Source organism: Perissodus microlepis, chromosome 6, assembly GCF_051167445.1.
Source record: "Perissodus microlepis isolate ML-2025 ecotype Zambia chromosome 6, ASM5116744v1, whole genome shotgun sequence".
NCBI lineage: Eukaryota > Metazoa > Chordata > Actinopteri > Cichliformes > Cichlidae > Perissodus > Perissodus microlepis.
Window position 1 is genome coordinate 3,193,585 of NC_140466.1, and position 10,904 is coordinate 3,204,488.

At 40.8% G+C, this 10,904-nt stretch overlaps 1 protein-coding gene across 3 annotated transcripts in view; it reads left to right on the plus strand.

Moving 5' to 3' along the window:
• Window positions 1-8,050, plus strand: part of LOC146384814 (ras and Rab interactor 2-like) — a 39,142-nt gene extending 31,092 nt beyond the window's left edge. Inside the window, exons 9-13 of one of the 3 annotated variants that reach the window (XM_084930183.1) lie at window positions 2,745-2,827; window positions 2,925-3,150; window positions 3,783-3,914; window positions 6,617-6,780; window positions 7,040-8,050. In XM_084930183.1, coding sequence (XP_084786309.1) covers window positions 2,745-2,827; window positions 2,925-3,150; window positions 3,783-3,914; window positions 6,617-6,780; window positions 7,040-7,366 — 932 coding nt within the window. In that variant the 3' untranslated portion in view covers window positions 7,367-8,050. Of the gene's footprint in view, window positions 1-2,744; window positions 2,828-2,924; window positions 3,151-3,782; window positions 3,915-6,616; window positions 6,838-7,039 lie in introns of all 3 variants that reach the window. The other 2 variants (XM_084930185.1, XM_084930184.1) reach the window with 2 other exon arrangements.
• The last annotated feature ends 2,854 nt before the right edge of the window (window positions 8,051-10,904 follow it).

The window sequence follows — 10,904 nt, forward strand, 5'->3', positions numbered from 1 at the left end:
TGTCATGTTACACTCACACATAACTGTGAAAAAGGAGAAGTGGAGCTAAGGTGACCCTTCGAGCCTCTCGGGCGTTTTTACAGAAATACTGGGGAGTGCGGTTATGTTGCAGCAGAACAAAATGTTCACTCTTTTGTGTTTATAATGAAAAGGAAAGCTTGAAGTGCAAAATTTGGAGTGGTTTTAGAGAGTGCAACACTTGAAGTATTGTGAGTGGGAGAAGCAGAATGGTTAGCTTATAGGGAGGCTTTTGACTGGCAGCACACACCCCAATTCATAAGTAAACAGAGAATGTGAATGACGAAGAAAGGCGGAGTGTAAATCAGTAAATGAGATATTTATTATGCGCTTCCGGTGTTCCTTCAGATGTAGGAGTACGTGTTTGCCTCTCGATTTAATTGCTTTTGAGATAAAACTCAGAAAATGTAACGGTCGATCCTGAGGAGGCTCCGATCACGTCCTTGTGTGCACGTGAGGATCTAACAGAGTCGTCCAAGGCTTCCTTTTTATGGCTCTAGATTTATATCTGTAAGCATTTTGCAATAAAGGACTCGCCAAGCCCTTGTCTCAGGTGAGCCACAGCACTTGGCTCTCGTACAGAGTGAGCGGGATAATTGGGAGGTAGTCATCCTGTACTTCTGTGGCTCACAATGAAAGCAAAACAGAATACCAATTCTTCATAAGAACAGGATTCCTGTGCGTGCATGCACTGTACTTTGTTCTGCGTAAATCATTGCATAAGTCTGGCATAAACAGCGCCCGGAGGCTGGGGTTGCCTGTGCTGCATGAATACTCGCTGTCAGTGAACAATAACACGCGATTGTGTGAAATGCAGCATGCTGGGCATAGTTGAGGAAATGGTTTGAAGCCCGGGTACGTGGGTCAGAGGTACAGATGGAGCCGTTGTATTTACACTCACGTACAATCTGCTTCCAGGTTGGTATATGACCGGAATGCTTAAAGCTCACACTCAAGGTCAGTCACTCTTTAACGTTATCAGAGCCATAAACATGCAATCTATCTGACACAACCTGATTTCAAGTGTTTGAATGTCAAACTCTAAAGTTTAGTTTATTTACTCATTTTGTGGCTTCAGCTTTGAAGGGCATGCGTTGATCCTTCTTCCAATTATTTACCCTTTTCTGCTTTTTAGTGTTAAGATGGCAAATGTTTCCCATTAGCCCACATGTTCATATAATCTGTTCTTACACATAAAAAAGAGCCAAAATACACTATACTGTAGCAAATAAAGAGATTATTCAACCAGCTTGAGCTTTTTTGTTATGTCCACTAATCAAAGTAAATCATGCTGCTGTGATTAGTGGAGATAATCACGCTTAAATCTGATTTGTTCTCCTGCTGCCGTTTAGGAGGCAACTTTGTGAGAGGAGCCTTGGCATTAGGGAGACATATCGGCGATAGCTCGACATCCTCGTAAAGGATTTCATCACAGGATGGATGGTAAAGGGCATCATGTGCCTGAGGGCCTTCTCTGCTGTCAGACATTGTGCATCCTTATACTCAAATTACTTCCTGTTCATTTTGTCTTAAACGGCCTTCTGGCAGCATGATGGCGCGGTGGTTTGCACTGTTGCCAAACCATCCCTGTGTTTTCCCCGTGTCTCCGTGGCTTCTCCCCTCACAGTCCCAAAGAAGAAGTGGGGGGAGGTCAGTCTACTTGGTCTCTGATTTCGATTTGTTTTGCTGATGAGAGCAAACAGACTGGAATTCAAAAGTGTCTCCTAACCATATAGTGGTTATGTGAGCCCCACAGAGATGCAGCTGGTAATATCTGAGGTAGGAGTATGTACTGTTTATAAGATTGGGGAAACCTGCAGTCAGCTGAGACTGAAGAAGTCAGTTGGATGAGTGACGAAACGTTTCTCCCACAAAACGCTACGTCCAGATGAACAGAATCAACTTTTGGTGAAGTAGGAGGGTGTTGTTGTTATTTTCTAATAAAGAAAACAACTGAAGAATAGAAACATCTGAAGTGTTGAGCTGACTGAGGTGAATTTCTTGGTATGGTCTCCGTTTTGACATGCAAATAACATGTAGTAGAAATGATTTTAAAAATGCAGATATTTTATTTTCCATGTGATTTCTTGAAATACATTTATAGTGCACTGGGCCAAATTGCCATATTTCCAAAAAATACATTAAAAAAGAAATAACAAAAAGAAAAAGAAAGAAATACATTCAGGTATAATCAATTTTGGCAAATAAAGAAAACAAAAAGTCGGTTTCCCCGCTGAATGCTCATGTTGAGCTTATTGTCAGTGATCTCTCACATGTCATCTGGGTTTAATTACTGATGCTTCAGATTAAAAGCATTAAGTCTTTAAAGATGATGCACTCTGATATTAAGGTGGATAATTTAAGCCTGATAACTTAATCTTAGCCTGATTTTAAGCCATATGTGAAGACGGTGTCCAGGACTGTGCAGCGTTAAATGTGAGAAAAGTCTGCGCAAGTTTCAGGGTTGATGAACATGACTTCAGCGTGCTGACTGCCATAAGCATGTGACGATGGTTTCGGGTTAACCAGTAAATCACCTCATTCGTTCCCAGGAACTGCAGTGTACATAAGAGTTTACAGCAAATGTACAGTTTCAGTTTTATTTAACTTGTCATTGCACAACACACAGTGACACACTTTATTATTTGATTACTCAAAGAAATGATCATTACATTACGTTTGGTGCTTAACCGGTTGTCTGTGTGTGGGTGTGTCCTCTTCCACAGACCAGGTGCTGGAGAAGGCCATGCACAAATGTGTCTTAAAACCTCTGAACAGCGTCATCGAGACGGCTTTGCATGACTTCCAGGTGAAGATCTTAGAAAAGTGTCTTCATAAATGAGGAGATAAGCAATGCTAAAGATGAAGCCCTGATATCAGTGATGCATTGTCTCTGTTCGCTGCAGGTGAGCAGTGGAGCTTTGCAGCAGCTGAGGGAGAACTTGGCCCTGGCTAAGACCAAAAAGCCCCAGGAGCTCGGGGTGGATGGTGCCGTGCCCCCTGACGCCGTGGCTATTGAGAAAATCCGGCAGAAGTTCCTGAACATGAGGAAGATGTATTCCCCCGAGAAGAAGGTGTCACTGTTGCTGCGAGTGTGTAAGCTCATTTACACCATCATGCAGGATAACTCAGGTATGGAAAAGTCCGTTTGTTCCCAGTTTGTCAGTTTCCTCTGATTGTTTACAGCTGTGATTTTTTTTCCTTTTCCTTCCTCTGCCTGACCTGTGCGACTACCATCAAGGTTATTGTAGTTAACTGAAATGAAACTAAAAACTAAAATTAGATATAAAAAACATTGTTTTATTCTAAAATAAAAATGAAAAACCAGACTCTTGGAAAAAATTCAAACTAACAGAAATGATTTTGTAGTTTTAGAATTTATTCATTTGTGATAGTAGTTATCACAACTTGGCTGATGAGGCTTTGATGGGCGTGTTTGTTGAGAGTCTGGATGTCTAGACTGTGAGTCAACTGCTTCCAAAAGGAGTTTTCAAAAAGTAACACCTGTTCTGATTTTCCTAAATCACGCCTCTTGACATACGCCCTCCATACAATTCCAATTAAAAATGACTAAACCTAACGTCAAAATGAATAAAAACAAAACTAAAATGAAACATTTTAACATTTTCAAACAAAAGCAGAACTGAGAACGATCTAACGAACTCCGAAAACGAACTGAAAACGATATAAAAGTGAAAAATAATTTGAAAATACAAACCTGCCACACCTACATCCCCCTCTGCTCTCCATCTGTTTCCTTCCAGGGAGGATGTACGGTGCCGATGACTTCCTGCCCATGCTCACTTATGTGGTGGCTCAGTGCGACATGCCACAGCTGGACACGGAGATCCAGTACATGATGGAGCTGCTGGATCCATCCCTGCTTCAAGGAGAGGGTAGGTCCTGTCGGTTACACAGGACATACACATTACAGCAGCACTTGTGCATCGGTTACAGACACACTTACCATCTGAGAAATGTTCGCTCAATATTCGCAGAATTCTTTTCATGGTTTAGAAAAATAACTTCACGATATCTAATCATGATTCAGTTTAGCTGCATGTGAAAATAGTTAGAACAACATTATGCCTTATACTTTAAAAGATCAATGTCTACAATACATTTAGGTACCAAACTAGTTTGCTAGGAAAAGATCATTGGGTCATAACAGAGCCTTTCCTACTGACGTGTAACATTGTTAAAGCAGGACTTTAAATAAAGCAGAGAGAGACTCTGAGGTCTGCTCACTGAAAACATCACCTCGTCTTAAAGTTTAGATGCTTCATTCTTCAGGTTGGGCGCACCAGTGTGCTGTGAGGCTAAAGAGGTCCACCCTGTTTTGTAACCTGGTCAGAGGAAGGTCTTGTCATTTTGACTGTGTGAGAACAGGAAGCTTCCAGTTTAATGGATGTACATACCCAAGATTATAGGTGGAAGTCACGTAGTGGAAGTTCAGACTGTGAGAGGAGTGGTTTCCTGCCACAGTCCGGTTGACAGTATTAGGATGTTGTATCAGGACTGATTGTGGAAAGGAATATTTTGCATAATCTGCCGCTGCTGCATGTAGCGATGAACCTCCCGAGTTTTATCTCCAAACTCTTTCCTTTAATAACTGTGCAGCTTTTACAGCATCTTATTACTTATTGTTATGGTTTTACAGCTTTGATGTTTTGATTCAGTATCGCTGCTCTTATCAGTTTTATTACCAGCAGCAACAAACTTGGAGCTGTTTTCTTTTGAAAAAACATCCTACAGAAATACTGCTCATGAATAATTTAGTAGGTAATAAGTCAGAGAAACGGCAACGAGAAAGGGTCAGACTCCATATTAGCTGTCAGATCACTCGGGTTTTTTGTGGTGCATCATGTCTGAGTAAACGAAACCACAGAGAATAAACCAGGCGTGTATCACTACACCGTCACGTCTTTCATTCACGCCGGGAGCGTTCAGGAGTGGAGTTCAGTCTGCTCAGGGTCTCCAAGCCTTTGCCGGGTCGCCTGTTCTGTGCTGCTTCATGTGCCTTCTGTTTAATTTAAACAAAAATCCACCTGGTGGCACTTTTAGTGACGCTTTCTTGATGAATGTTTAGGAGGCTTCTGAAAGATGATGCAGTGCATCTGGTAGAATCTCAAGAACTGATTCAAGTGCAAGGAAAAAGCCCAGAGCTTTAACATGCACAGCCTCGCCTGGTGTATTCCTGTAGTTACTCATCATTAGTATCTTTGTGTTAGAGGTTTGAGTGAGGGAAACTTACAAGATACAGATTTTATCGGGATTTTCCTTTGGCTCTGGCTAAAATATCTTTGGAAGGTGCTGATCTGGCACTTATCTGGGGAAAAGCTCTTTCCTTTTTAAATAAAAATAAATAAATAAACATAAAAACACTCCCACATTCAGCTGGTAACAGCTGTACTGTACAACCATGACGCTAAGCTGAGAAACTAAAGAATTTAAAGATTCACTGAAATATTTTCCTCTCCATCACTGGCCCAGAGCGATGTTTTAAAAGCTGGTAAATTATAGAGCAGTACACCTTCTGCTAACAATGAGTCATTAACCCTTCGGACCCGTGACCGGCTGAAAGAGAAACAAATGAGTTATGTTTTATAACTAAAACCATGTCACGGTCTGTTGTGTAACACTAGTGTTAGTTACTGTTCGCGGGAGTGAAAGAGTCGTGAATATCTACACGTTGCTGCTGGTTGGAAATGATGCGGGACACGTGTGTCTATGAGGGCAGAGGTTTAATCATTACCAAAATCATCACTACTTGATGAGTTAGTTACAGATGTTTTGTTTTTAATGACTTTAATTGTTCTGCTGTTACTTTATTTTAATTGGTTCTTTTAGCTGTACAGCACTCTGCTCACCTGTTGTCTTTAGAATGTGCACATGGAGAAATTGACTTGGCCTGCTGTGCTGCCCCCTAGTGGCCGAAAATCTACAGAAGTAGTTCCTTTTAATGTTTGATTTAAAAAAACAAAACAAATGTGAGGTTTTCCTTATTTTAGCATTAATGTCTTTATTATGAGGCTTGGTATTTAGTGGAAACTAAAGACACAAAGTTCACTCGCAGGATGATGATAAATACTAAAATAAATAAAGACTGAACTGCAAAGTGTCCCAACAGTTTCTGTCTAAAGTCATTTAACATATTTGTTTCTTCTTTTGAAAGCTTTGTTTTGCCTTCAGTAGAAGGTGTACAGTATCACTGAGGTCTTTTACAGTGACTCTCAGCTCCAGTTTTTATTGAAGGTTCTTTGAGAAAACTTGATAAATGCTTGCATAGGAAGGAAAAGTCCTCACAGCAAGGAAATTCCAGTCAGTGTTTTGATTTTTAATGGGCTGGAACCACTTCAAAAGGAAAAAATAAGAAGGTTTAATGTACCAAGAGTGAAATATTTTCCCATCAGCGCCAAGCTGTCTGGCACGTAAACTGAAAATGTTTAATAATCGGCTGTGTAGGTAAATATCTTTGACCCTTAAGCACCAAATCTGATTCATTTCTGCCAGAAAGGCGCAACTGTCTTCATTTTTCTTAATTATTTTTTTAACTTCGGTTGGTTTCATTTCTTTTTGTATTTAATTTTTACCCCAGGCGGTTACTACCTGACCAGCGCCTACGGAGCCATGTCCCTCATCAAAAACTTCCAGGAGGAGCAGGCGGCCCGAGTGCTGAGCTCCGAGGCCAGGAACACGCTGCACCAGTGGCACCGCCGGCGGACCGCCCAGCGTTCAGTACCGTGTGTGGACGACTTTCAGGTATCACCTGACCTGAGCCGACCTTGACCATCCAGGCAGTGAGTCAAACTTGTACCAGTAAGAGTAAATCCAGCTTTGGACAGAGGCATGGAAGGTGCTGTGTCTCATCTGTACTAACATCACAGCATGTTGCTCCTGATAACATTACTGCATGTAAAATCTTTGTCACTGCATGTGGGTTTCCTGCCTGCTCACCTCCTCAGAAATGCCCCTTTCGTTCATTTTACAGTTTTCTAAAATTGAACTCTTTTCTCTCTAGAACTATCTCAGAGTCGCGCTGCAAGAGCCAGGGGTGGGCTGCACGGCCAAAACGCTGGTCGTCCACCCGTACACCACCACAGAAGAGGTCTGCTCACTGTGCGCCCAGAAGTTCAGGATCTCCGACCCTGAGAACTACGCTCTGTTTCTGGTCAACGAGGAAACCAGCCAGCAGCTCACCCCAGACACGCACCCTCAGCGAATCAAAGCCGAGCTCCACAGCCGGCCGCGCGCTCAGGTCTTCCACTTCGTCTACAGGAGGGTGCACAACCTGAACCTCTGCGTCCCCGGCGTCGTGCAAAATGGAAACTGTCCTCAGGTTGAATAGCAGAGGGAGACAAGCTCCGCCTCTGGTGCTTGTTGATGTTTTGTGGAGAGGTTTGAAGTTGCACGTTGGCAAGTTGATGCAGATATGAAATAAGGATGTCTTTGATTAGCAAATGATTTTTTTTTTTTAATTAGGTTGAACTCTGGAAAAAGACAAAGAAGGGGAAATTCAGCAGCCTGTATCTGCTTTGGTTATAAAGGAGTTTAGCATGTGTTACGTGGGTGGAAATGAAATGTTTGGCCATGATGGACACGTATACCATCCTCATATAAATGACTAACTTTTGCCTTAACTACTGCTCCCTCGGTGCCTTTAAAAGGAATTGATTAAACTGTTTGCCACTGACAGCATTCAACCCAGATTAAAACTCCACTCTAAACATTAATTTAAAAAGAGAAATGAGCTTTTGTAAAGTGTATGATTGTTCTTTTTTTTTTATTGTTCTGCAGTTGCTGGACAACTGCAGTTGGTATTTGTGTGTAGAAATATTTTTATATCCAAATATTTTTTATCCCTTAAGTGACAAAGATTTGTATTCTGAATTACTGTTTCTGTACTGGACTCAATACTGGACTTTATTTATGCCAGATATTTCTCCAAAGTCGACTTAAATCAGCACTGTTTCAATTGTATGTTATTAAAAAAAGCTGAATATGTAAATTTATAAAATACACTTTAAACGAGGCCACTTGCTGACTCCTGTATTTATGTATGTTTTTCTGAAAAGTCACAATTCAGTAGCACGGCAACGGGAAGACAACAATGGATGATTTTGCTGCATTTATGAGACAAAATCACACACCTGCAAAATGCACCATTAGTCACCTCCTGAGGGTTTAAACATGAGTATCAGCCTGTTAATGCAGCGGTGAGCAGCTTTATTTTCTACACTCAACATGTCTGAGATGAGTTACACAAAGCCTCACATATTGGACAGCTGAAGTAAAACATGGTGCATTATGGCAAACCATTTCAAAAACCATTAATCTGGTAAATTTCTCAAACTCAGAAAACATGAGTCTGTATTTAAAAAAAAAATAAAAATATATATATATATATATATATATATATATATATATATATATATATATATATATATATATATATATATATATATATATATATATATATATATATATATATATATATTTATTTATTTATTTTACAACTTATACAGCGATACATTGGTGGACTCCGACCACACACTGAAACTTATGCAAAACAACCACCTTTTGAATGAGTCTACGTCATTCACAAATTCAGCCAAATCTGTTAATTTATGCAGCGCATTTAAACACAGCAGCCAATCAAAGGACTGCACAGCAAGTAATCCACCAAGTTTAATTTCCGCACCAAGTTTACACTCAAATAAAATAGAATAAACAGGTTCCTAAAACAAAAACAAGGTGAAGGTTTGCAGCACTCAGCCATGCCTCTGTGTGCTGGGACAGTCAGCGTGGTTACACCCCTAAATTTAAGCATCATCATGGCATCAGTTAAAAATAAACTACCAACTTTCCCCATGTGGGACAATGAAAGGATTATTCTATTCTAAATCCACCCCATTACAGTTGTTATAAAGCAAGAAAATAAAGAGCTCAAAAGTATTTCTTTTATTTGGAAAAATATCAGGATTCTGTCACCTTTCAAGCCTGAAGTGAACTGTTATGAATCTTCCTTTCATTCGATTTGCTGGTGGGTTGTTTTGTTAGCAGCGTCAGGCTCCACGCTGACCCTCTGACCTCTGTGTTTGCCATTTGAACCACGCCTGAACAACAAAGTTAATGTACTCACAATAGTGTATGCCAAAGTGTGGTACATAATGTACTGTAACAAAGTGAAAAGCTTCCTGAAACTGATAGTGAGACATTAGGCTTCAAGCTAATGGAGTTGTTCTCCGGTCTTTGTCCCCGGTTCATTGTGACTCCTGCCTGTCTCTTTGGAACATGGGTTCAACTAAAGATCTTCAAAGCCACAAGTGTGGCCTTTGCAATAAATACAGGAAAGCAAAGGTGGATTTAGAGGGTGAGGCAAAAAAAAAAAAACGGGACTAGAAACAAAGACAGATTGTGGGTTTTGTCTATTTGATCAGAAGGGATCAAATAAAGGTTAGGTGAGTTGACTGCTATGTGTAGTTCAAAGCTATATAGCAAAGATTAAAGACGGTATGTGTTTAGACCAATACTGACTCCAACACAGCAGTTTAGGTACAAGTGAAGGTGTCAGGTTTATGTTGAGGCCAGAAGATTAAAGTGTATGGTTTTGTGCCATACCAGAAAACAAAGTCTTACAAGGCTGTAATTAATATAATGAAGAAGAATCTATGAGAAGTCCCTGTATGTAGCATGCTTATTGCTCTTAAAGGACACTGTAAGAAGCCTGCCTCATGCACTACCTACCTTTCAGAGAGAGCACACACACATCAGGAAATCCCAACTTAGCCCTATGTTTGTGTCAGCAGAGACTGCCCCTCTGTGGCACTTACAGGGCAATACAGGCGCTTCCAGGTAGCCTTCAAAATTTGGTTTAGATTATCCCTAAATAAAACCTTCCCCCCTACGATTTTTATACCCAAAGAAGATGGAATTCAGTTTTCATTATATAGCCTTATTGTAAAGATCCTACAATAATACAAAGAAAACAGAGAAAACCCCGACAATTAGATGACGCCCTGTGAGCAAGCACTTTGGTAGGGAGCCCGACAAGGGACATTGGAGGAAAGAAAATTGAAAAAAAGAAAAAAAAGAAGTACGTCTTGTTTTCCCCCAATATCCATTGCCTTGCTCCGTACTTTGGCAACAATGGGAAGGAAAAACTCCCTTTTAACAGGAGGAAACCTCCAACAGAACCAGACTGAGGGAGAGGCGGACACAGGGCATCTGGCACAACCAGTTGAGGTGAGGTAAGTAAGTCAGGACAGGTGTTAAGGATTAAACCAGAACTGGAACCAACAAAGGTGACTAAAATCGCAGCCCTTACTTTCTTCCAGAGAGATGAAGGCCTAGAGAGGAGGAGTCAACCCGTCTTTATATACTGCAGGTGTGTGGATAGGTGATGGAGCACAGGTGTCTGGAATCCACGGCTGTATCCCAATTCAGGGTCTGCAGCCTTAAAGTACGCAGCCTCAACGATCCTCAGGAGCCGCGTACTCAAAGACCGTTGCGCTGCCCAGGTTGCCTAGCAACCATGATACTAACAGCTGGAAACGTTTCATACAGCATTGTTTGACAGAAATGAAGGAGAAAATCTTTTGTTCATTTGTTTCTTTCTTTCTACATGAGCTTTGATCATTCTCTGTAAGATTAAGCTCAGCTATTGAACGGCGTATATTTTAAAGTAAAGGCTTTAAAACCAAGTTAGTACAAACGTCACTAATGTCACATAACTTTGCCGACATGTGGCCAACAGTAATGTTTTAATGTTCTTCGTTATTAAACATTTGCACATAAATAAGTGACATAATATTCAGTACTTAAAGTTTACTCTTCGGGCGCCCCTCATCCGCCGTTTTTTTTCGGCAAAATTATCCACACCCACC